Source organism: Thunnus maccoyii, chromosome 2 (assembly GCF_910596095.1).
Source record: "Thunnus maccoyii chromosome 2, fThuMac1.1, whole genome shotgun sequence".
Taxonomy (NCBI): domain Eukaryota; kingdom Metazoa; phylum Chordata; class Actinopteri; order Scombriformes; family Scombridae; genus Thunnus; species Thunnus maccoyii.
Window position 1 is genome coordinate 30,357,984 of NC_056534.1, and position 26,734 is coordinate 30,384,717.

Consider the following 26,734-nt stretch of genomic DNA (forward strand, 5'->3'; position numbering starts at 1 on the left):
AAACGCTTAAATAGGCTACGGATGTGATTTCTCTCCCTCTCTCCCCCCCATCTCTCTTTTTTTTCCTCTCTCTCTCTCACTCTCTCTCTTTCTGCTTCCCCTCATTTACCCCACATATACCTATTCTGGTATCTCACCACACGACTAAATTAGACCAAAGATGATAAGAGCACAAAGCATTATAATTCCGCCGGGCTCCTCCTCCTTCCAGCCATGCGTCCTAATTAATGGGACACCCCCAGTCGCAAAAAGCCCCGCACTGGACTGCAACATAGTCAAAGAGTGAAAGGGAAGAGGGCGAAAGTGCCACTGGAAATAATTGATTACCTACCAATCAATGATAACTTGTTAGTAATCGTCAACTCTTTGGACCTCGCCATTTTCAGGGAGGCATCTCACTCCTCCGGACTTGCTGCTCCCGAGGATCGACACTTTCAAGGCATCTCACTTTGGAATAAGATTTTCTTTTTCTTCATTCGTTTCCCTCTCCTCCGTATCTTTGTGTTTTTTTTTTATACTCGAAACTGTTATGTGACTTTTTTCCCTTAATAGCCTCGCTCGTTTTTTAACAGCTGATATTTCGACGAAGTCCTATAAAGTCTGCGCGCAACCAATGATGACATCCAAAGAAGTGGCCAAATGTGGTGCAGTGGAAAACAGGAGGCGAAGTCCGCTGGACCACTTGCCGCCTCCTGCCAACTCCAACAAGCCGCTGACCCCTTTCAGCATCGAGGACATCCTCAACAAACCGTCTGTGAAACGAAGTTACACAATTTGTGGAACAGCTCATCTAATTTCGTCCTCGGAGAAGCACCGTCCGTCCAGCATCCCTCTGTCCAGCCGGGCTCTGCTCACCCAAACCTCCCCGCTCTGCGCGCTGGAGGAGCTGGCCAGCAAGACCTTCAAGGGGCTGGAAGTCAGCGTTTTACAGGCTGCGGAAGGTAAATCTCCTTCCCTCAAAACGCATTTGAAATACATCTTTTTAGGATTTAATATTTTCTCAGATAATTTTTTTCTTATAGCAGACAGAAAATGACAATGTGGTTACAACTTGTATTTGCACTCTGACATGGAATACATCCATTAAATGTACTAATAACCAGAGCAAAAAAAAAAAAAAAAGTATTTTGTGCTGATGGGTGGAAATCTCTCCTTATAAAATGTCTTATCGAACAAAGGCGTGTTCATTTTCTGGGCTGTTCTTCAACGAAATGAATCGCCATCGCTTTTCTTTAATATTAGGGCCTCATGTGTGGTGCTCAATATTTCCCAGTGGTGTCTCTGTAATATTCTTGTAATTATCTGCTCCCGCAGGGGCTTAAAGGCTTTGCTGTTACACAGTATCAGACAGTATCTTTGTTATTTTTGCGTTAGGATGACTTTTACGCGCACACTACAGCGGTGCAGAGGAAGCCCTGTACCTGCATGAATCCATGTTTTTCAATCAGCCTCCGTCTCTCCCTTACAGGCCGGGACGGGATGACTCTGTTCGGCCAACGAAGCACCCCGAAGAAGCGCCGGAAGTCTCGGACGGCGTTCACCAACCACCAAATCTACGAGCTGGAGAAGCGCTTCCTGTACCAGAAGTACCTGTCCCCCGCAGACCGGGACCAGATCGCACAGCAGCTGGGCCTGACGAACGCGCAGGTCATCACGTGGTTTCAGAACCGGAGGGCCAAGCTAAAACGGGACCTGGAGGAGATGAAGGCCGACGTGGAGTCGGCCAAGGCCATCGGCCAGGTACCCTTGGATAAGCTTGCCAAGCTGGCGGACCTGGAGAAATGCGCCAACGGCACGCTGGGCCACCCTCGAGGCGAGTCCCCCACGCGGGGCGGCCAGCAGGAGCACGAGCTCGCTCAGAAACTGCGGACGTCGCCGCTGTCTCCCTTCTCAGACCACACAACTAGTAAAGAGTGCTCGGAGGACGAGGACGTGGAGATTGATGTGGATGACTGATGGCGCAGCGTGGAGCTGGAGAGGAAACACAAAAGACGATAAAAGAAAAATCTCTACCGAGGACTTGTAACTTACTGCTTATATTGTACCATATCTCAGAACATGTACCAAAATGTAATGACTTTTATATCGGCACAGATAGACCTATTCATAGTGAAGCATGAACACTGAACAAGAAATATGCAGTGGTATTTTACAATGTACTCATTAGCAAACTGTTACTTCTTGCAATCAAAGCAATATGGTCTAAAATGACGTGAGTAACTTATTATTTTTTTACACTAAAGGCCAACACACACACACACACACACACACACACACACACACACACACACACACACACACACCTGTTCCTGTTTCACATGGCCTATATGCTCACACACCACAGTTCAAGCGCTCCAGTTTTTTTTCCATATTTTCTTGCATGTAAATGCATGATTTGATTTGTGATCATTATCTATTTATTTTTACTTTATTATTCCTTTTTAATTTAAATGCTTTTTTTGTGTTCTGTGAGCCAAATCGCCATGAGTCACTTTTGTCACTGCCCGGCTCCTCTTCCTCCTCCTCATCACCTGACTGTAACCCTTTGACTTCAGTTCACACGTGGCGTCCAGATGCTGCAGTGCATGATGATGATGATGATGATGATGATGATGATGATGATCGGAAAGGCAAAACTCGGACATTTCACAGTTATGCGTTTTTATGGGAATGCTCATGCGATGTGGCGACAAACAAAAATGAATATTGCGGTGATTTTGAACAGCTAGGCTACTTTTTAGATTTATTGTTTGGATACAATAGATACAGTTATAAATTTGTTATGTTTTGTACACCTGTAAGTGCCTTTCTAAAATCAGGACATTATTTGAAAAACCAATGCACAGACTGTAATGTATATAGGCTACTATGGGAATAAAATGGCTTTTCTGAATATTTCTTTTATGTTGTAATTCTTGAATTAATATCAGGGCTTCTTTTCTATTTCAAAAAAAAAAAAAAGCAACATATCTGAAACACCCTCTCCTTGCCAAATCTGGGCGTGTAAGCGCATCAAAAGAGGCCTATTTAGAGTTATTATACTCAAGTATTTTGTCCCTTTGTCCTTTTATACGAGGATGCTCTAAACATTTTGTGGCCCGGAATCTCACATCCCCTTTCAGGTCTTAAATGCGTATCATGGCTTCTTGACCCTCAGACGTGTTTCTCCATTCGTGGCAAAAATTTATGTGAGAAACACAAATCTGGTCCCGGGGAAAAAAGACGAGGATGCCACAAAAACACAAAGTTTTGGGCCAGTTTCTCCAGGCCTTTATAGACCTTTTTTGTTCTGCGGGACTGGGCCATAATTTTGAGCGTAAAGCATGAAAAGTGGGGACAAATGAGCAGCGTTCCCTGATGGGACGAGCCACAAAGGAGCAGGGCCGGTCCCCCGCAGGCAGCAATACTGAGACAAGTGTGTCCCACCGCACAAAAAGGACGCAAACGTTTGGAGGCCATATGGTTTTTGAAATTTCCACACAATTTGAGACAATTTGATGGATTGAGTTAACCCTCCTTTTAAACAGTTTAACTGAGTGCGAACAAAGGCCATAATGCCTACATAGACTCTCCCTTCATGAGGGCATCTGCGGCTATTAATGTCTAGCCCTTTTCTTTGCCTGGCGTTTTGAACAAGTCAATGAATTACAATGAAACTGCCCCTTTTTTGTGAGCCGCTTGTCTCTCTTCGCTTTTTAGCTCCGGAATAATATGTTTGACTTCTGTCCAAGAACGTTTTCTAAACAAGAAATGGATTTTGTTGAAAGTGTTTTTAATGTTAAGTAGGCAGCCATAAAGAGTTGAGACTGTGACATTTATGCCAAAGTCTGGTTAGGGAGCCTTTTGTTTGTTTTCTTCTCATCTCCTTTTTTTTCTGTCCTCTGCCTCTTTATTTCTTTTGTCTTTAAGGAGTTTAATGAAGCTGAAACATGGTGATGTGAGGAAGAGAGAGTGTCCAGAACAGGAACTCAAAAGGCTGCCTCCCGTTTAACCCTCTTTGTTCAAAGAAATGATAAGTAGAAGCTGTCTTCTTCTGAGTTGTTTATAGTGTTTACTTTTTTATTTATTTTTTATTCTTTATTCAAGAGAACTTGAATAAGTTCTATATATTGTATATTGTGTGTGTATATATATGTGTGTGTGTGTGTGTGTGTGTGTGTATATATATATATATATATATATATATATATATATATATATATATATATATATATATATATATATATATAAATGTGTGTGTATGTGTGTGTATGTATATATCTATAGATAGATATATGTATAGATATATAGATATAGATAGATAGTTAGATTTTTGTAGGACTATATATATAAGTATTATATATATATAATATATACTATATATATAATTAATATTCATTTAGGTTCCTGTAAATTATCTTAAAAGTACTAAAAGTACTAACAAAATTTTTTCTATTCTTTTTTTCTATTCTATATGTTGACTTGCAAATATGAACTTGTCCATTTAAAACTTTTTAACAATCGATCTTTTGTTTTGAGGTTATTTACATATATTACACTGGCACATATACATGCATACACAAATGCACAAAATTAAACATGCATCTTCCTGCTCTGTGTGTGTGTGTGTGTGCTCCTGACACACACACACACACACGTACACATACACACACACACACACTACAGCCCATTCTGAATCAAGCATATTTATGAAGGGAGAGAGTGTTAAGGCAGGCTAAGTTTATGGATTTCACTTGCTTATTTTATGAGGGCTTGTCAGGCAGGCCCGGCGATAAGTAATACTACAGTCTGAGGGACCACTTCGTGGTAATTAATCTGGAGGTCTTAAGTGTATTTCAGTATTTCACTTCAAGATGGAAAAAATCACTACTTCAATCGTCCGGAAAATTGAAGTTTGATGCATGAGTCCCTACTGAAACAATAGTACAGCCCTCCCTCTTTTCATCTCCTCCCCTTCCCTCCCCTCACCTTCCTCTCTCTCTTCATTTTATTATTTGCACCCTGTGTGGAAAACAGTCTCAGGTGCAAAGTGAAAATTAATATTTGAGATACTGGTCGAGTGACAGCATTTAAGACAAGCATTTAAATGAATTAATTAGTTTAATGTTTGCAATTGTTCCCCTCAAAAAGCAGAATTGATGAAGAAATGAACAACCATAGCTGTAAAGACCTTAAATAGTCCATCAATTTATAAATTACTAATATATAGAGGCTGCATTATTTTTATGATCATTATTACTATTATCATTATTATTATTATTGTTATTACTATTATTATAATAATAATTATTATTATTATTACTATTATTATTATTATTATTATTATTATTATTATTATTATTATTATTATTATTATTATTGAATAAGTATAAACAGAGATCTGTAAATGACTTTATATTTGCCTGCAGTTAAATCACTCTATATATCTAAATAGAGCCGAATTGCAGAGTTTTAATCATAGCCTTCCTGTGGAGCCAGTTAATACTTCAAACTTCAATTTTACGGGCGATTGAACTAAGCATGTTTCTGACAGAATTGATGTATGTATTAATTTCCTTTAACTGTTGATTAATTAGGCTGCGCTGAAGGCTCAAATGGAACAGTCTGTGTGAAAATTTGCATATTAATCAAATTCTAGTTGATCATTCAAATAATCCAGGCTATGTGATTTTGGGGATGTAGCTTGAAAACATACAACAAGAAACTCAATAACTACAGTATATTCTCTCAGACTGCTGCTGCTGCTTCACTGCATTAAAAATCAAACACACAGGAAGAGGCGGTCTAACTATTTGGACTAAATTGCTAGTTTTGTTGCAACAAATGCATTGATTAACATGATTACATCCAAACAGAAGCAAACCTAAGTGCTTGTGTGGTTTTATGAATGAACATGTGTGTGAGGAAGAGGAGAGGGGAGGAGGCTGTTGTGTTTTTTGCTCTTTTAATTAGAAAAAAAAAGTGAATTAGGAAAGAAAAATAGAAAAAAAATCAGACTGCTACTTAGTAGATGGAGGTTAATCCTCTTCACTGCTACAGTTTTGCAGCTGTATGCTGGATGGAGTTTGGAAGATGATTAAGCAGCACAATGAGAAGAACAAGAGTTTTATAAATGTTAAAACAGACTATAGCTTCCAATAAGATCATGTGAGACAAAAAGCAGAATAAAACTCAGTCTGCAGGTGAACTATGCAGATCATTCTGTATATAAAAAATAATTATTCAAGAATTATTACCTGGCTCTTGAGATGTTTGTTGTATAAATGGTTAATGATAAGCACATCTGCTGATCTGATGAGATGAATGTGGACACAACCGAAGCAGCATTGTGTGCTCAGAGCTCAGCAAGGATGTAGATATATGACATAAATATGATTTCATTCTTAAAGAAGTAGCCCCCAAAGTGAAATATTATGATGTTTATTGTAGCAAACAAGCCAGAGAAGGCGAGAATGTGATCATTATGGGCTCAGATGGTTAAGTTGTTTATATTTAGATATAAGTGATGGACAATGTAATATCTTAACGGCACACTTACAGCAATAACACTTAAAATAACATGAACGATTAATATTCAACCTCATGTATCACTGATTGTAGTGAAGCACATTCAAATCTGCTTCAACACGTACAGCATACAAGACCAAAAAATTCTGGTTATCTGTAAGTGACTGCGACATGAAATACATTTAAAAAACAAAACAAAACAAAAAAAAACAGGAAGGAGGTGGAAAAGGAAAGAGGAAGTGCAGATGTTGACAAGCAGCAAACTGCAGTCAGCTGTTCAGCTACTGAGGAGAGAGATAAACAGAGACACCTGCTGGTGTTCACAGGACACTGTACTCCACTACAGTGAGCAGTTAACCAGCCGTGATGTGTGCCTGTGTGTGCGTGTGTGTGTGTGTGTGTGTGTGTGTGTGTGTGTGTGTGTGTGTGTGTGTGTGTGTGTGTGTGTGTGTGTGTGTCTACCTCGCGCTCTCTAATTAAACTTCAAATTAGCTGTATTTGCATGATCATAAGTAGCTTGATTAGGCAGGTTGTGTAAAGTTTGCAATGTGATAGTGAGAAGGTGAGAAATAGTCTAGTAATTGAATGTAATGATGATGGTGATAAAGAAGACGAAGATAAAAATCAAAAAGAGGAGGAAGATTTGAGGGAGCCTAATACAGTTTCATGTGTGGTTCTGTTTTTTCTCAGCTTCTGACCTGCTCTGACAGATTTTACTGCTTTCATCATAATGTTGTTTGTAACGTAATGTTTCCACCCAAGAAAACACTGAATTTTGTTTTGATCTGAGAATCTGTTGAATTCTTGGTAGCTGAGTTTGATTTTGGTAAGAAGTCAGTTGTCATGTCTTTATGCAGGCTGCAGTGGGCAGGTCTGTTTCCTCTGACTCTCAGTATTTATGTCTCATTAGACTTATTAGAACCCATGTTCAGGATAATAGTAGCTCACTGGTATCTGTTTTCATCCTTCTGTACAACACTGCATTACTGACCAACACAATCTGAAACCATAATGACACCTTCTGCTCCCTCAGTGGACCGGACTGGTGGGTGCAATGCATAAAGGACTCTGAAATTAGCAGCATATTTCCATAATATTCATATGACCCTATGTGGAGGTATTAAGTGAATATTGATCTTTTATGCAGAAATACCTCAATTACTGCACAAGTAAAAGTCCTGCATTTAAAACCTTGCTTGAGTGAAACCATTGTTGGCAAAACTTACTATCAAAAGTGTAATGTAGGATAATCCTACTGAGTTATTGCACCAACATGTAAGCAGACTGTTGATGTTAACTTTGGTACTTTATATGTTGGGTAGTTAACTCTCTAACAATGTATCATGTTGGACATGATGATCATGTGCTTTTGTACATAAAATCTGGATCTTTCTGGAAGTTATTAGTGACTATAACCGCCAAATAAATGTAGCAGAGTAAAAAAAATGGCAGTAATTCCCTAAGAAATGTAGTGAAGTAGAAGTAGCTGAAAATGGTAAGTAAAGTACCTTTAAATTGAACTTGGGTACAGTTTATTTGTGTATCCATTATCCATTTCTTTTATATTTAATCCATCCAAATGTATGTTTTGTTTTAGTTTTGTTTTATGTTTTGTTTTAGTTTGCTATTCAGGAGGGTCGGGAGGCTTTCTTAGAAGCATTTTTGTCTATTAAGTAGAGAAAACAACAAGCCCCTCATTGCCCTATTCTGCATCTCTGTGAAGATGCTTCATCATAACTGTGTATTTTCATATTGGTTACAACAAAAAAACTGAGGGAACCAATAATTTTCTACTTACTTACCAGTCGAGATCTGTATGACATCCTTAAAGCAAGAGTTACCCATTCCCTCAAAAAAGGTAGGCTATTTGTTCTTTGGTCTTCTGGTCTTTTAATCTACATGACTGTGAACAGTTTAAAAGACCTGTGCAGAGATCATTTTAAACCATTTAAAAGTCATTCTCTCTAAAAATGATTTACTGAATCACTAATTCATTAGGGAGTAATGACATCTTGGCAGGAAATTTGGAATAACGACACCAAAGGTAGAGATTATTACAAAAGAGTGAGAAGTAATTAAGGTAAATGTAGGAAAGAAGATGTAACTAACGAAGAAGGAAACTGTTGAACATGTGCTGATAGGTTGTAGGAAGTTCAGGGTGGAAAGAGAAATACTGAAGGGCAGCAGGCTGGTAGATATAGGAAGTGGAGCATCAAAGGTTGTTAAGGCTTTTAGAGACAAACAATTACAGGTTCAAAGGGCTTCGTTTAAATATTTAAACGAAACAGGTTTCATATCCAGAATATAACTTCTTCATAAAGTTTTTTTTCGTTTGTTTGTTAGTTTTCGTTGTTTAAAGTCATGATATTACACACTCCGATACAGAAGGTGGCGGCATGCACTTTCAACATTGGTTTTTATTCCGCCAGTAAAACCAAAGAAGAAGAAGAAGAAGAAGAAGAAGAAGAAGAAGAAGAAGAAGAAGAAGAAGAAGAAGAAGAAGAAGAAGAAGAATGGCTTAAGAAAAGGGAGGAGAGGGAGGGGGAGGAGGAGGAGGAGAAGGAGGAGAGTTAAAGCGCAGTCCTGCGCAGCATTAGCGCTCTTGAACACTCCCCTCTGTCGCAGACGAGACGTCATCGATGTTGGCGGTATTTTGAAACGGAAGTGTTTGTTGTTGTCCGCTCAGTGAAGGAAAACAAGTGAAATTTACTCACTATGGTAAGACTACGAGTCCTTTGGCTCATCTCTGTTGTCCAGATATTTACATTATAACTCACTGCGCCATGTTGTCGCGTTTATTACCGATAATCCAGGCGCTGCTACGTAAATGAATGTCAGTTCAACCATCATTTCACCATCACGAGCTACAACCAGTAACGTTAACTTATTTAAAACACAATCGTTTCTGTGTTGTCATGTTCAGGCTGAGGTGAAGGCGGGTGACCAGGCAGTAGCAGAGCTGTCAGAGGCTGCTCAGACTGAGCTGATGAACCTGTGTGAGGAGCAGTTTGTTCAGCTGGAAAAGGTAAACTCATGATCCACGCTGCCCTTTGACTTTAACAGACTCTGGATGTGCAGGAATAATGTTAAAGACTGCTGACTGTGTTTCTCTGTGCTGCAGCTTCAGAATGAGATTATACTGAGTGAACCAGATTTCTGTGAGAATCCACAAGAACAGGTGAGATTCATTCATACCTACGTCATTGTTGTATTTATGTCAAGTTGCTGCTGTAACACTGTATTTTCTCCTGTATGTCTTACTAAAGTTTTATATCTATCTATCTATCTATCTATCTATCTATCTATCTATCGTTTTCTATCGTCATTCATTCAAACTTTTATTTTGAAAGCCTTGAAAATCATTACATTAGAATGCTTTGTGGGTAATGTCTGGTTTTTATTTGTGGCATTTACTAAATGCTGCTCAGAATACTTTCACCAAACCAACATAACAAGGGAATATTAATGACAGTTTCAGTTATCTTTTCTGTTGCTTTTCTGTCACTTGAATTTTGATTTCATGTGCATTAGGAACTTTACAGTCATCTATAAGAATGAAATCCCACTGAGAATCATTTACAGGCATTTGTTTTTCTACAAAATGTGGCATTATGTGGTTTAAATGGGGTATTAATAACTTAATTGTCTGATATCATAAATGTGGTGCGGTTCTTTCTTCTGTTTGTTGAGAATATTAATCTCTGTAGTCAGTAAACAGGCTGATCGCAACAGAAGCTGAACTGAAGCAGTGGCTGACAGTGGAGCCTAAATGTAAGTTTCCCCGTTAACAATACAACACCGATAAATATGAAATAAATATGACTGTTTACAGCTGAATTATGATTTTCATAAATCAACACTAATCACCTGATTTTTTTGCTGGTGCCTTAAACATCCCTGATTATATGTAATTGTGATTCCACACAAATTCAAATCAAATTCACATTGTATATTTGCTGCATGTAACTTGAGATTATATCATTTTCACTTTATGTATTTATTTATTTTGCTCTTTGCAGTGCTGGCGGCAAATTCTGAAGTTTTACTTCAAGCTGGGAACGAGGAGGTACGTCTCTGTGTGAAATGCAACACTGAAGAATGTGTTTTCCTAAAGTGTCAAATTAAATGCATCGCTCCAGTCGTGTAATCCATTCTTCCCTCTTTGTTTTCCACAGATGCTCAAGCTGTGCTCTGAACTTGAGATGGTTGTTTCTTGCTATGAAGCCAAGAGAGCCAAACTGAGAGAAACTAAAGAACTGTATGTAACCTTTTAGTTTGAGTGGAGGTTTTCCATAACTTCCTACCGATGCTTTTCAGAGGTGAATGGAGGAGACATTTCATCAGTTTCATGTCGATGTTTTTCAGTGAACAGAAGTGGCTAGAGGAGAAGAAACAGGTGCTGGCAGCTGTCAATGACCACCTGGAACGACTTCAAATGGAAAAGGAGAATTTATCAGAGCAAACGTAAGTGTGATGGCAAAGACACACTGAACCAGAGGAGTTTAAGAAGTGTATCTCCACTGGAGGGCAGCAAAGTATCTTAAGAGAAACTTGGAAAAAATAATGCAGTTCTGCTTAAATGAATAAATGTGAATATACTCAAATTAAACATTTGAAACTCATAAAAACAATGACAAATGACATATGTTGGAAGAATTCTCAAAATTCTGAATATTGCACTAAACGTTTGTGTGTTTGTTGACATTTCACAGAATATTACAGGACACCAAGGTGAAAATCCAGAAAATGAAGGTCTACCAGGAGAGGCTGATGGAGTGTCTGGCAGACATCCTGGAGAAACACATTCCTGTTCCTAAGAATGATTTCAGTGCAAACAAGAAGAAGAAGGTGCAGTGACCCGATTTGTGTTTGATGGTCGTCTGTGCTTTTGCAGCCTGTTTTACAGGCCAAATCTGTGTCGTTATTACTCCCGTGTAGCTTAACATCTGTTGGTTTTATTTACAGAACGTTCCCCAGGAGTTGAATGAAGACTTGATTTCACTCCATGAAATTCTGGAGGTGGGTTTTGATGCACCACATAATCAGCTTTGTGTGTCAAATTCATTGTCCTTTAAGTGAAAGCAGTCTTTACTTAGCTTTGTTAAGCCTAGCTGTCTGCCACTAAGGTTCTGTTTTGATGGATTTTTTTTTTATTTATTTATTTTCTTTTTTAAAAATCTGTAGGTTTTTCAAAAATCAACTTCCACCTCCTTATACTTTAAATATGTTTGTTATTCTGTCAGGATAAGAATGAATGCAAAATGCTCAGTTTACCCAAATAACAGAAAAATCCACTCACATCTGGTGGATCCCTAATTAGGCAGCTTGTTTAAATTACATTTAAGTTTTGTGATATTAATTGTTGAGACACAACAGTACAATTGGGGGAAAAAATGTTTTGTTCATTGTGTTCAAAGCATCAAAAGTGACATTTGAAAAACTCACCAGCAATGTGTTTTATTCCATGAACAGCGTCCTTGCAACTCGGGACAAATCATTGATTTTACTACAGTCAGTGATAGTGATAGATACCTTTGGTTATTGACCTCTGTCAACAAACAGCAGGAATTGCAACAGTGTTTATGGAGCTCATATCCTGATAAGTTTGCTTCTACTAGTTTTCTTTTCTTTTTCTTTTTTTTTTGCAAAGCTGATTTGAAAAAAACATTTAATGGTTCAATTATCTTGGGTAAATTGTCTTGGTTTACAACATAATCTTAATAATAACAACTTAAATACGGTAAGATGAAAACCTTTTGAGATAGTGTTAAAACATTTGTTGACTATACTTCACACAGCAGTGCTTGATGGTAGTGACTGTGTTATGTTCTTTGAAGGATGCAGGTCTCGATACAGCCTTTTTCACTGCAGTCATATTGAAATATAGCAGGAAAAGCACAGCTGTAATTAATAAAATTAATAACAGCTGCGTATCTTTTATGTCAGCCGTCTCCAGAAGCCCTTGGTATTCTGTATGCTGGTTTACGGGTACCAGAGCATCGTTAATGTGAATTAGTTAATTAATTGTGGTGAAGGAAAAGCTCCCATCTGTGTTTTGTTATTAGTTATTGCAGTGGTGACGGTAATATAAACAAAAGCTATACTGTAACTCTTTGTATTTTCTATATAAATATGTAGTAATTAGTTATAATCCCATCCCTAACATCCCCTTAGAGTACAGAAGTAAATACACAGTCACAATTTGCTTCAAGGTGTCAAGATTTGCATAGTCAGCAACTCATTTTGTAATATGTATATAAAAGTTCTTCTTAAACACAGATCTAATGTCCTGGTGGCCATGGCACATACCACGTACACATAAACATCCTGTATTTAAGGATAAATTCACAGTTTTTCAAGTCTGTCTTAAAACAGCAGTCAATTGCCCAGATGAACATTAAAACATGTTTTCTTGCCATAATCATCCCTCCTCTTCATACTGACCATTAGAAGATCCCTTCATAATGCATTTACAATATGAGTGATGGGGGACAAAATCCACAAGCCTCCTTCTGTACAAAAATGTATTTAGAAGTGTATCTGAAGCTAATATGAAGTTTCAGCATCCAAATGAGTCAAATCAAGTAGATATCTGTCAAGTCCCTCTTTTTGTTACTATACTTCCACCTGCAGCTCAACAGGGAAACACTGTCCGAGGAAACACAAAGAGGGAATTTGATGCTAAAAAGACTGTAAATGTGGCAGATATCCACTTGATATGACTAACTCAGACTGCTGAAGCCTCATATAAGCTTCAGATCAACTTTTCAATGTATTTTTGCACAAAATGACTGTGTGGATACACTGTGGATTTTGGCCCCATCACTTACACTGAAAGCACATTTGAAGGGAATCTTTTAACAGCCAGTATGAACAGGAGGGATGATTACAGTTAGGAAAACCTCTCTCAGTGTTCACATGGACACCTGACTGTTGTTTTAAGACACACCTGAAAAATTGTTAACCTATCCTTTAAATGTGGAACAGCACTTTTGTCACATTTTATCTATTTCCTTTGCTTCCAGTGTGTATTGTCAGATAAAGGAAAAATACAACTCAAAATCTATTGAATGGTCCCTGTGTAAATGTCGGCCATCTCTCTGTATACCTGATGTTTATATCATCTTTCCCCATTACTACCTTAACCCTCGTCTCCCGCTGTCTTCTGTGCAGCTTCTCATGAACAAGGCCCTGGAAACACCACATGACCCCTACGTGACAATAGACTCCACCTTCTGGCCACCGTACATAGAGATGCTGCTCCGCTACTGTATTGCAGTGAGGCACCAAGAGGATAACTTCAAGATCCGCCTGGAAGACTTTTGCTGAGGCAGTGGTGTATTAAGCATCTCAAGCACCACTTATCTGCCTGTATTTCTAATTAGAGAGTGTCTGCTCATTGGCAGCGTTTCTACAACAATTAGCTGTTTTACCAGCTACGTTAAACTGGCCTTAAAAATTCAGTTTCATTTAAAAGAATTTCATTAAGTTGACTCTCTGAAACAGTCAGATACCCCATTACAAGATGTACTGTAAATATGTAGATTTTGTTCATTTGTATGTTCCTAATGTTCATTAAACTCCGTAACTGCATTTGTTGTGATGTGATATTGTGTTCAGAGGCAAAAGCTCAAAATTCGGATCGTCGATGATCTTCTCGTAATGCTGTAGGTGACCAGGACGCATCTTTCACCGTCTAAATTATCTATAGGAGATGATGGATGAACTTTTTACTCACATCATACCTATTTTATGTTTTTTACATTGGCCTCTCATCAGGTTTAGGATTCATTTTAAGGTTCTTGTTTTCATGTATATAGCCCTGCATGGACAGGCATCTGAGTACATTTGTGACCTTTTCTATCCCTATATCGCCAGTAGGTCACTGAGGTCTTCTGACCAGGGCCTACTGGCTGTCCCTCACTCTTGACTGAAAACAAAAGGTACAAGTTGTTTTGTATACAGGCAGGACCAAAATAAATATACCAGTGTTTCTCTGAGCTCCCCATAAAACGTACAACTTACGTGACTGACTTGCATCTAACAGTATAGGGTGATTGCCATTTCTCTTAAAGCCTTTAAAAAGCTAAATAATACCCGAGGGGACAGCATCAAAGACGACTGAGAAATCCTTTGGTGGAACAGAGATACCATAGAGTTGAATAAATTCTTCATAATTACAGAGTTGACCATGTTGGTTGAATAACTGACATAATAAGATATTATTACAAAACTACTGTTATAAAATGGATTTATTTTTATACAAAATATATCTATTGTTCCAGATAAAAAGCCTGTGAGGAGTGAAGTTATGCTTGTGAATCATGCCAGTAGCTTTCTTTTTTTGGAATGAAGAAACTTTGAGGAGCATTTTGTCATATAAGAGTTAACTCTTTTTTTAAACAGCTTTATTGAAACAAATATACAACCAGTTTACAGCGCCTTGCGTGTACAACTTGAGTCTACAATCACAAACATGCAAGGAGGACTAAAAGTTGTAATGAAAAAAAACAGTTAATAAATATCTTACAAAGCTTACAATGGTTATAAGTTTTAACAGCTTTTTTGTTTGTACATTGAGATATTGAAGAAATGTTAGATATATTAACAGTCAGCTCTGAAATGTTTGGCTTTTTGGTTAAGAATTTGCATTTGTGAATATAAAATTTGGTCAAAATAGTAAACAAATGAATTAAATAGAGCTGCCAGCAGAGATTTAAGTGAGTGAATCCAAACAATACATTTTTCCAAAGTAATAAAAACTGAGGGTAGATATTATCAGTAATAAATCGTGACAGTTTACTCAACAGCTGTTAAAAGTTAACTCATAAGCAACTCATAAGCCGACGTCATACAACGTCAGAACTCGTCGTCCAATCCAGTGCGGTCGCCGCGTCAGCGCTACAATCCCTGTGGGCGGAGAAGGGATTCCGGTTCCGGGTGTTTTCAGATCCCAGTCGGAGGCGCTCGCTCCTCTGATTATGTTCTTTTATCAGAAACTTCTTTCGATTGCCGACTGATTAAAGTAGAGTTCTTTTTTATTTAGTAAGTCCAGTTTAAGCCGTAAATATGACGACCCGCTCGGAGAGAGAGAAGGCCCAGAAACTCAACGAGCAGCACCAGGCCATCCTGTCCAAAATGCTGAGGGAGGAAGACAACAAGTACTGCGCCGACTGCGAGGCGAAAGGTAAAACACTCACACTGACGGATATTTCTCTTTTTTTTTAACCACACAAAGTTCGCAGTTTCACTCAGAATCTGGTGTTTATGTAGCATCTGCGTCGGCTAAGCTAAGCAAGGCTAAGCTACTTCGCTGGTGTGTCAGCTGACATCTCTTCCCCTTAAGCTAAACAAAGTGGCTAACTAGCAAGCTAACTTCTCTAAATCTACATAAGCTCTACCTCTCCGCCGCCTCTGTTACAGTTTGACTGGTGGGACTCGCGTGCGTGAGACAGATGTGTCGTAGGCGTGGCTTGTCGACTAACCAGGAAATAAACATTAATAAACAATAAATTCGGATGTATTTCTCTGTATCACCTTTGTCTTCTCGGTGTCTTTTGAAACATTACAATAGAAACGGTTTACTGGAACATTCATTTTCGTCTGAACAAACATACATGAGGAAATACATTAAGGTAACGACCTACTGGACCGTTGAACGTTTTAACGTATTACCACTGTTGTCTTAAAAAGTCTATCATGGAGACATCGAGGCAATAGGAGAGACATGAAACTGCGAGTCCCAGAGCTGGCTGTGATATTAACATTAGTAATCAGTAATCAGTAATAAAACCTGGATGCTTTTAAAAACACTGGTGTGAACTTGGTCACCTTAGCCTTGAGTGAATTGTAGTGTTATATAATATAGTCAAACAGTGTAATGCCCCAGTAGCTGAATGGTCACTGCACATGCCACCGAACTGCAACTTCCCTGGTACGACTCCAGCCAGGGACCTTTGTTTCCTGTCTGCCCTCACTGCCCTCTTATCCAGTTAGGGGAAAAATATCAAGAGTTGTTTTTGTTTAAACAATAATATCATGTATCTTTACAAGTAATACTGGCTGCCTTTTACATCTTGCATCAGTGAAACCAATCAAATAGTTAACATAACAGCTCAGACAACATGCCAACTCTGGCGTAAAGATGTAAAGGGAAAAATAACAATAATAGTGTCAATCCTACAGATTTACATTAACAGTACGGTGCAGCTTTGTGTCTTGTTACATGGTAACTAAACTAACCTAATAATGTGACCTGTTATAAGGACAGACAACAGTACTGATCAGACGTGATTGTGTTTAAACGCATACAGTGAAAGGTTCTCTAATTTCAGTTCCTGTTTGCAGAATGAAAGCTGAAGTCTAGTGATGTCTGATTCCAGTGAATGAGTGTGATGAATAATGTAGAATATTGTGGTGAGAAATAAATAGCCTTTCATAGAAAACACGATTGATGGCTGATGAATTGCAAGTTAATCTGGTCGATCACACTTCGCAAGCTCTACCTCCTGCTCAATCCCTGCTGCGTTTGAGCTGAGTATGAGATGCATGTAACATTATGTTTCACTTGTGTGCTGTATTAAACAGTTCTCAGATCCACTTGACATCAGATTATGATGCTAACAACTTGAACGATTCATTGATATTTGCAGTGTTTTGAACAGACATCGACACAGTCACCTACATTCCTTAGTCCTCTCTTCTAGCGTCCTGAGATCACCATCGCAACAACAGCCTCACACACGTGGAAACCACCAGTTGATTCAACACCAGTTAAACTGTAACACCTCCAGCTCAGCTGCCTGTTTTGTTGTGTTTTTTTTACAAGCGTTCAGAGAAGTGTGGCAAATTGATTCTCGCTTTCATGTGAGCTCATTGGTAAAGAATGCAGAGACTGTTCTTGGCACTTTTAAGTCACTACAAGATTGTTCATGTTTATGTTTTTTCTTCAGACATTTCTCCATTTTCAAATCACAATGTTTTTTTTTTCTTTATCAGGTCCAAGATGGGCATCCTGGAATCTGGGAGTATTTATCTGCATCCGGTGTGCTGGCATCCACAGGAACCTGGGTGTACACATATCCAGGGTCAAATCAGTCAACCTGGACCAATGGACCTCAGATCAAATCCAGGTACTGTGTATCAGAAAATGACAGTGTATCTGCTTATGTCCTGCCTTTTATCACCTCAGTCCTAAATTAATTTAAGTAATGTTGGTGAAACATCATTTCAAAGGCTTTGTTTTATAGGACATAAGCAGGTTGATTTCAGCATCCTTTTACTTGTGCACATCTGTCCTCTATTGACCACCAGCCTTCTCTTTTTAATCCCATAGAGCTGTGACAATATTGCAAATTTCCATTTCCTTTTTAAAGGGCACTCCCAATAATTTAGCACTGCACCTCAATAAAGTTGATGGACTGGGGAGAGACGGATGAAAAACAGAACGTTTAGATTCTGTGCAGCAGAGGCCGAGACATCCTAACTTTAAATCCTTAGTGTGGGTCAAGCTTCCAAAATGCTAGATCCTACGCGTCCCATAATGCAACTTGACAGAGTATTTCAGTATGCTGACTTCATATGTCATTATATAGTCATATGGATGTTACCATAATGACTAGTTTTCAACTTTCAAATTACTGTTCACTTGAAGATCTGAGTCATAATTACAACCGGGAAACATTTTTGTGAAACCTGAAATGTATCTGACTTGCTGCTTTTTAATATGGAAGTGATGGTAAAGTTAAACAAATATTGATGTCATACATCAGCCCAGTTGTACTAATATGGTTTTTGCACAAAAAAAGTTAAATTACCTGTCATATGTTCTTAAAATCTACTCCTTCTCCCTCTTTGGAAAACTTCAGAATCTGTGAATATCTAAAGGTTTAACTTCTACTAAGATGTCTCCCACTCTTCAGGTTCTCACAACACACTTCTGTCAAGTGCTACTTCGACCATTATTGGCTTCCAACTAGTTGTGATGTCACAAAATCTTGCTCTTACACCCACCCCTTAAAATCAGATTTTCAGTGAGCACAGAGAAATTTGCACTTTCAGTAGATGAATGTGAAAACAGTCTTCTAGTGTCAGACTCTGCACATACATCATTGTGTACAGTGAAGGTCAACATTCCAGCTGCAGTAACAATATAAAAAACACATTTGTAAGTCCCCCCCCATCTCATTTGATGTGCTACTTGTTAGACACCCACCTGTCACAAACTCCACACCCCCAGTTTGTAACACAGACTCAAGCTCTTAAATCCAAACCAAGATAACCCTTATGACATCATCAGGGTTATTTTCTCATACATGCGAAAGCTGCGCTCGAGCCACAGACTTTATACCGCCGTCTTCACAGGATGAGTAGTTCTCCTCGTGATGAGCAAGCTGATCATCATGTGTAAACTCAATGGAGTGTGCCTTTTAAATATTTCAGCTTATATGAACAGTTTCTGTCTTCTGTTTAACCCTTTGTGTTTCCTTTTCTCAGAGTATACAGGACATGGGTAACACCAAGGCCAGGCAGCTTTATGAGGCCAACCTTCCAGAAAACTTCAGAAGACCTCAAACAGACCAGTATCCTTCACTATCAGCAGACACATTGAACCTAAAAGTGCCAAACTGTATATATAGTAATTCATTTTGGCTTGCTTGACACATTTTTCTCCCTTAACTCTGACCTCAGAGCAGTGGAATTCTTCATCAGGGATAAATATGAGAAGAAGAAATACTACAGCAAGAATGTGACCAATGGGAGCAGTGTATGTTTCACTTCATTTTCTCTATAATTTCTTGTGTATATTCCCTACTGTTCACTTTGAGGGGTTTTTTTCAGTGAATTAGTGTACGCACATTTACTGACAACTGGTTTCAGCTGGTGTACACTTCTCTGTGTACTCAAGCCTGCTGTTCACTGTTGAGTTTTTTTTTTGTTTTTTCAGCCAAAAGATAGTAAGAAAGAGAGGGAGCCTGACAGAGGGAGCAAGGTGTCATCCTACACCAAAGTAAGTATGAGTAGAGCTGCATAAACATGCTCCTCAGTGTTGTTTTTCACCCATACTGAGTGTGTCCTACTTATCACAACTACTACATTTCTTTTAAAGAGTGAAGAGTCCAGGCCAGCCCCCAAAATCAGCCCCGCTAAGACTTCAGAACCCGCTGTGAACCTACTAGGCCTTGGTGAGTGTTTCTGATATCTTTGCTGTTTATATGTTACTGGACAAAAATAATTGTCAAAAAACTGCCATAAAAATCTGCTGACTAAGACCGAGATATTGTTTATGGAATCAGCCTAAATAAAGTTTCATCTAATAAATGATTAGATGAAAATGATTGAGCCAGTTGTTTGGAGTTTGTGTGGACTTCAGGTGCCTCATAATTCTTGATCAAGCTTCTGATATTTCACACTGATATTTAATATGTATATGGCATAAGGAGCCACAGTATACAGTCATTTCACTGTATATATATGATGGGTGCAGGTTTCCGTTTCACCTCTGGCTTGATGCAGCATGATCGAGCTGTGTCTGACATTATATACCTTCACAGCAGGGGACGACTTAACTAGACCGACGTGTTGTGATCCTGCATCAAACTGTGACTTTCTCCTTCTTCAGCCGAGTCGTGTTGTCACTGTAAACTGATCGATTCAGCTTGTATGGATCAAACAGCGGATTAGAGAGAAACTGTCACCTTTCTTGCTTGCTACTCGTCGTGCAGCACCCGCCTAACAAAGGAAGCACTATGACTGTATGCCCCTGTTCCTTTCAACTAACAGGCAGCAGCGCGCTCTCTGTGTCAGAGCTGTAAGGAAGTCTGTTGTTCTTTTAAGTTCCTGTTAAAAGGAAAGTATAAAATTCCTCCTGCTGCTTTACACACTTTGTGAACCACTGCAAGGCTTTTTTTTTTTTGTGAGGCAGCTAGAGGAAGCGGTGTAGCTGTTGTCTCACCAAAAAAGAGGCAACACATGATCACACTTGCCTACAGCACAGCACAGGCATCCCAAACATATAGAGACATGGCATGTTACTTTAAATCCATATCGCCTAACTCTAGTGGAGAGATAATTTTGTTTTTTATGGATCTGTTGCAGTAGTTCTTACAGTGTACAAATAGCAGTTAGTTGTGTCTTGATGTGTAGAAAGTTGTGCTCTTGTCGATATTTCTTGTCCTTTGTGATCAAACATTTAGGTAGAGGCACACCTGATTATCTGTCCATTTGTCAGTGTACTCGTCCATCTGTTTATTTAATGAGGTAGCTCAGACTGTGATTGGATGTTGATACTTCATTACAGCATTTACTGTTTAAAAAGATTACTTATTTATGTTACCAATTGGCTTAGAGGGGACTAGGCATTATTTAAGGAGAATAGCATGTTTACTGTTGTTTTTGCTCTGTGGTCAGTGAGCCAATAAGCATAAGCTGATTTATTTTTTTATTATACTACTATATTAATAGTTATTGTCACTGTGTGGGCAGTTCTGTGGCAGTGAGGGTGGATTGCAGAATAAATATTCTCTCTTTTTTTCACAGCAGTTAGATGTTGGATTAGGATTTTTATTCTCAGTGAAATGAAGCCTCACGTTGGTAAACAACCAGTTAGACATTCTGAATTGATGTTAAGAGTCTCACGGTGTTGTTTTTCTTCCTGTTAAAGCTACTTTTTCACCTGTAAAACCAGTCTGTTCACTTTTCTGTCGCAGACGCACCGGCAGCTGCATCAACTAACAACGGTAGCACGAGCACAAGCCAGAACAACAATGACCTGGATATATTTGGCCCCATGGTATCCAACCCCCTCCCCGCATCCACATCAACAGCTCAGTTTTCTCAGGTAAAACCAAGCAAAGGTTCCCTCATCCAAAGCTCAACAGAAATGGTTGTCTAGTTGAAAAAACTGAAATTAACAGTGCAGTAAAAAAAATAAAAAATCAGCATCCACAGCCCACAAGGCAGTGATAGTGAAACCGAGTCAGTGAAACCAAATGAAAGAGAAGAAACATCATCAGTTTCCCTCTGTCATAAATGACCTTACTGCTACAGTACCAATCAAATGGCCAGTCCAAATTTAGTATGCTAACGCTTCTCTGTCAATCATTTCACTATTTATTTAGCCTAAAAAGTGAATCTGAGACATCTGTTGTCACTTCATACTTTTTCTTTATCAGTGTGTCCTCTAAACAGCAGAGTCCTTTTCCTCCTTCTAGGTGAGCTCCAGTAACGCAGCCAGCACCCCAACACAAGCTCCAGCAGCAGGAGGTGCAGCCAGCTCAGGGTCAGGACAGGGAGACCTCGACTTGTTCAGTGACAGCAGTAGCACCACTAAGACGGAGGACAATGCCAAGAAGCCGCTGTCCAAGGACTCCATCCTGTCCCTGTATGGAACCAACAGCATGTCCCAGCAGGCTCCTGCTGGTAAGGACCCTAATGTTCAGAAATTTAGAAGTTTAACCTGTTATTATGATGTAACTCATCTGTGTTACTAGTCTCTGTGGATTGAGAAATATAAATGTTTTTTTAGGCCGTAGTGGGCTCAGTTTTAAAACTAGAGTGAATATACTGGTATTATATGAAACTAGACGACCTCAGGCATCCATTGGCACCAACCATGTCATGCTAGCTCGTCAGGAAGGGGGCTAAATAAAAAATTAACACTCCAAAGTTAGGCTAAATTTTGGCGAGGGAAAAACTGGTATGGCCATTTTGAAAGGGGTCTCTTGACCTCTCACTTCAAGATAAGACAGATGAAAATGGGTTCTAGGCATACCCATGACTCTCCCTTTTACAGACATGCCCACTTTATGTTAATCCCATGCAGTTTTTTGCATGCAGTATAGGCTTATTTGCAGCCTATTCTAAAAATGGTGGGTTGGAATATTTTGGCACACTGGGGTCCCTAAACAGTCTTTGAATTTCATAAATTTGGTATGACTGGAAAGCTGAGACTCTTGTGGATTCAATTAGCCCAATTTTTTTCATGTGTGATGATGTTAATCCTCATAATAGCCATTTCATTGTAGTGAGACCAATTTTTTGAAACTTCGCCTCACTCTGTAAAATGACCTATTGTGACCTCTAGGATAATCACAGCCTCATGAAACTTTACAACCACAAACCAAAGACTGAGGGCATTCAGAGGATGTGTGGCTTTCCTAGGTACATTCACAATAAGGGGGTTTCTGAGCAATTTCCAGAGCAGAAGTGCTCGCCATCCAATCGCTGAAAAGTGCAGTTCTTACAAAAAACTCTAAATGTCAAATGTTTTTGTTACCAAATCACAGCATGATTTTTTCTGTGGTGTTCCTCAAGGTCTTGATGTCTTAATGTGGTATTTTGGAGGGATTTTTGACCGTTTTTGTCAATTCTCGAGTGGTTAAAAATGGTCAAATTTTGCACCACCACCCCATTTTGCGAGCTGAGAGCACGAATGAAAGAGAGAGAGAGAGAGCATCAGTGGTTGAACAAAGCAGTGTTGTTTTCTGAATGTTCACGGCGGTTACGTTCTAAAGCAAAGCGTCTCTGTAGATAAATACACTGCCACACACTTCTAGTGGGTCATAAGTGATGATTGAGAGGGATTATTGTTGTATTGTATGTTTGGTTATTTTTTTTAGGAAAATCCTGCATAGTGCACCTTTTAAATTGAAAAATGTTGTCTAAACACAAGCCTGTTAACTTTATAAAATGCAGTCTATATTTTATTACAGATCTTACAAATCTGACCACTCATTGCCAGCTTTTGGTATATGACTGTTATTATTACTATTATTATTATTATTGTTATTTTATTTGCACACACATAGGACTGCAGTAAAATCCAAATAATAAAAATAAAGAGATGTGTTAGGAGAGATCAAGAAGCCACAGGCTTACACAATGGACCTCTCCTCAACTTATGGAGAAAAACAAACAACAAGAATGGGGAAAGAAAAACAAAGTAAGCTAACATAATTTAGAAAGATACAACACAAAATAAATGACAACAAGAAGCAAACAAAATGAGCAGAAAAACTAACCAATTAGTAGACAACAATCCAACAAAAACAAAGAAATACATGAAAAACAATTCGGGGGAAAAGAAGGAAAAAAATGTATGTATATGCATGTCAAGAAAATAATTAGACATTATGAATTAAATTAGTAAGTAAAAAAGTAAATTTTATTTATAAAGCGCCTTTCAAAACCAGAATTACAAGGTGCTGTACAATGCAAACATTTGATGACGATTTCTTTTGAAATATTTCTAAAGATAACAAGCTCGTGATAACGTGTACTTTGGCATTTCATATCTCTACACCTCCGGATCTGCTGAAGGACTACTGGCTGTGTTTCGTTTTGTAAAAAGGAAAGTTACCGCTGTGGTTTCTCAGTCTTACAGACACTTTTGAGTCTTTACCAAAGAAGTACTGAGGTTTGATAGCTAACCTTCCTCTATGCTGAAACCCTCTACATCTCTGGTTGTCGGACACACCCAAAGCCCAGCTGTCTGCTCTTCTCAGATAAAACCTCTTCCAGCCCATCTGGAAGCCCATATTTTTGACAACATAGATGTTATTTTTTTAGTTCTGGCCATCATTTCTGTCGGCTAGAGTAACATTTTACTCACCAAGTAGTAGCTAAGACTTGAGGATGTGGTGACATCACTAGAACTGAATCCATAAGGAGCAAGTAGATGCTTGTCTTTATTTCCCAACACAGTCACACATAGCTGTCCTAACTTCTAATCCTGATTCACTAACAGGCTCCTGAAACGCATACAACGAAATATGAACTTGTTTTGTTTCTCTGTTTCCATGTCTCCTTCCCCCCACAGCTGGCATGTTCATGGGCCCCTCTCAGATGCAGTTTCCTGTCCAGGCCCCTGCTGGTTATCAGGCCTTCCCTGGCATGGGCACAGCCATGCCGCCTACAACTGTCATGGGCGCTATGATGGCTCAGAGCGGGGCAGCCATGATGGGGCCTAGTCCAGGCATGATGGTTGGGATGACAATGCCTAATGGCTTCATGGGGAATGCGCCCGCCGCTGGTGTGATGGGCATGGCCCCCAGAATGATGGGACCACAGGGTGGTGCAATGCCTGCAGGCATGGTGCCTGCTCAGGGCATGTACGCCATCCAGCCTGGGCAGCAAGCTCAGTGGAACATGGGTCAGGTATGACAATCAGATTAACAGCACTATTGTCATAGATTATTTAACAAACGACTTCACATTATATCTTGTTCTTCTGCAATAACAGCTCTATTTGGCTTGTGGCCCCTTAAAGAGAAGCATATGTGTCCCCTCATTACAGGATCAGTAGCAGTATTTGTCATTCTTGGATTGTTGCATTTGAAGGATTTTTAGAGGCCTGAAAGTATTTAATACAAACACATCACCTGCACTATGGGTTGGGTTAAAGTGTGTAGCACTTCCGTCAGATCTTTCACTTATGACCACACCCGGCTGTGATGATGCATTGCACAATAGTGTCATGTGAAAAGCTCCACTGTACAGCGTGTGGACAGAGCTTGCAGCAACCACTAGATGGCACCTCAAGCAGGATTTTAAAACTGGGTTTAGATACTTTTTAGATCTGCAGTATTTGAATTCTGACTATTAAAGGGCAGAACACGAGACACTTAAGCGAGAGAAGTGAGTTTTGTGTGTAAAGGTAGCAGTGGAACAGGAAGAGCTTTAGTCTGAGACAAACTTTGAGAGCAGATTTTTAAAAACATGCTTTTACCACTTTTGAAAAGAGGTAAAAATAGCATCCAACATGTAGATAGTGATTGGTATAATGATGCGTCAATAAATCTTCAGCTTGTAGTAGTTTAAGGCTAGAGGCCAGTTGACCACTACAGGTTTTAGTCCATGATTTAATCCTGATTATTAGTGTTAATACTGATCTCTCAAACACCCCCAGGTGAACCAGCAGATGTCAGGGTTGGCCCTGAACGGTGCTGGTGGTCAGATGGCCTTCGGTCAGCCTCCGTCAGCTATGGGTGGTTGGGCTGCCTCTGGATCTGGCCAGACTCTGAGCACTCAGTTATGGAAGTGAGCCTCCAATGGGATTGATGGTCGGGCAGAGTAAGGAGTCAAAGTTGCAGAAAGTACAAAATATATCTTGTGCTTCTCTGTACCTCACTATGAACTGATGTCCATTTCCATCATGGACCAGCCTTCAGAATATGAAAATTGTATCTCTTTTTTTTCCCCCCTTCTCCCTTTCTCTGTCTCTCTTTCTCTCTATTGTGTGAGTGAATTGGGAGTCATACAGGATTACAGCCTGGCAGTTTCTGCCTGTCGTATGGTTTTTGATCATAACTTTTATTTTCCTTTTTTGGAAAAAAAAAAAAATGACAAGGAAATAACAGTCCTAACAAAAATGATATCGACATATCAGAAAAGCTGCAGGACCAGTTACACAAGCTTTTATTGTATCACTGTATCATTATAAGATTATAGAACATTTAAATGAATAGTATTTAACGGGAGAAGATATGACTATCAAGTCTGTCAGTACTGCTCCCAAATGTACAGCGCTGTATAACCTTCTTTTAAAGTACTTGTGGTTCCCCTATAAAATTAAAGTGATAATAAAGGATTTGCTTTGTCGTGTCTTCTGTGATTCAAGTTTAAAATAGAGGAAAACGTGTGAGGTTTTGTGACGTCATTGAATGGCTTTAATTAATCTATCTGGATCAAGATGTTGCCTTTGATCTGTGTTCACTTATTCTCATCTTTCTCAGATCAGTTAGCGTCAGTATTTATCCTCTATTGTAAAAGTAAAGTTATGTGCATGTTTGTGTGAACCATAACAAACTAAACTAAGGGGCTGAAAACTATGATTTTTGCTTAACCATGTATATAATAAATGATTATTCTTGGTTGCAATTTAGTCAACAGAGCAATTGAAGAATGTTGTCCAAACCACTGTGGAAGCAAGAAATGTCTTTGTGACTGGTGTCATGGTCACGGGAAGACATACATTTGTTGGGATACTCCCACTTTTATGTTGTATTTGCCTAACTATGAAGTCACTAAACCTACAGTAACTAGCGCAGCAGATTTTGTGTGTTGGTAATTTGATAACAGATCCATTGTTAAGGCAGGTTAAGAGCCTTTCCTCTTGGCAGATCACAAAGAGAGGAAAAATAAAGTGAATAAAAAAAACAACTTACACCACAACTTTCTAACTATTTGATTATAATTTCAGAATACAAATAGTATTGGTTAATTAATA

At 38.9% G+C, this 26,734-nt stretch overlaps 3 protein-coding genes across 3 annotated transcripts; all 3 read left to right on the forward strand.

The window, feature by feature from the left end:
- The first annotated feature begins 363 nt into the window (after nt 1–363).
- On the forward strand, nt 364–2,399 carry lbx1b (ladybird homeobox 1b). The gene is made up of 2 exons (XM_042396011.1): nt 364–941; nt 1,469–2,399. The coding sequence occupies exons 1-2, from the start codon at nt 614–616 to the stop codon at nt 1,954–1,956; spliced, it is 816 nt and encodes a 271-aa protein (XP_042251945.1). The 5' UTR covers nt 364–613; the 3' UTR covers nt 1,957–2,399.
- Nucleotides 2,400–9,069: 6,670 nt separating this feature from the next.
- Nucleotides 9,070–14,100, forward strand: cenpk (centromere protein K). Its single transcript, XM_042396022.1, has 10 exons — nt 9,070–9,225; nt 9,431–9,532; nt 9,629–9,685; nt 10,215–10,278; nt 10,527–10,573; nt 10,683–10,765; nt 10,873–10,971; nt 11,220–11,355; nt 11,473–11,526; nt 13,681–14,100. Exons 1-10 carry the CDS (start codon nt 9,223–9,225, stop codon nt 13,834–13,836), a joined length of 801 nt encoding a protein of 266 aa, XP_042251956.1. The 5' UTR covers nt 9,070–9,222; the 3' UTR covers nt 13,837–14,100.
- A 1,291-nt stretch (nt 14,101–15,391) lies between these two features.
- On the forward strand, nt 15,392–26,095 carry LOC121886024 (stromal membrane-associated protein 1-like). The gene is made up of 10 exons (XM_042395910.1): nt 15,392–15,694; nt 17,506–17,639; nt 19,003–19,088; nt 19,198–19,273; nt 19,454–19,516; nt 19,616–19,691; nt 21,216–21,346; nt 21,720–21,927; nt 24,326–24,663; nt 25,415–26,095. The coding sequence occupies exons 1-10, from the start codon at nt 15,577–15,579 to the stop codon at nt 25,547–25,549; spliced, it is 1,365 nt and encodes a 454-aa protein (XP_042251844.1). The 5' UTR covers nt 15,392–15,576; the 3' UTR covers nt 25,550–26,095.
- The last annotated feature ends 639 nt before the right edge of the window (nt 26,096–26,734 follow it).

Excerpts from the sequence above, each read along its gene's own strand:
- cenpk (XM_042396022.1), top strand. Across the intron at positions 10,279-10,526 it reads GCTGACAGTGGAGCCTAAAT|TGCTGGCGGCAAATTCTGAA; the intron begins GTAAGTTTCCCC and ends TGCTCTTTGCAG. Across the intron at positions 10,972-11,219 it reads GAGAATTTATCAGAGCAAAC|AATATTACAGGACACCAAGG; the intron begins GTAAGTGTGATG and ends GACATTTCACAG.
- LOC121886024 (XM_042395910.1), top strand. The coding sequence starts at position 15,577 with ATGACGACCCGCTCGGAGAGAGAGAAGGCCCAGAAACTCAACGAGCAG. Across the intron at positions 19,692-21,215 it reads TGTGAACCTACTAGGCCTTG|ACGCACCGGCAGCTGCATCA; the intron begins GTGAGTGTTTCT and ends TTTCTGTCGCAG. Across the intron at positions 21,347-21,719 it reads CAACAGCTCAGTTTTCTCAG|GTGAGCTCCAGTAACGCAGC; the intron begins GTAAAACCAAGC and ends TCCTCCTTCTAG.
- lbx1b (XM_042396011.1), top strand. The coding sequence starts at position 614 with ATGATGACATCCAAAGAAGTGGCCAAATGTGGTGCAGTGGAAAACAGG. Across the intron at positions 942-1,468 it reads CGTTTTACAGGCTGCGGAAG|GCCGGGACGGGATGACTCTG; the intron begins GTAAATCTCCTT and ends TCTCCCTTACAG.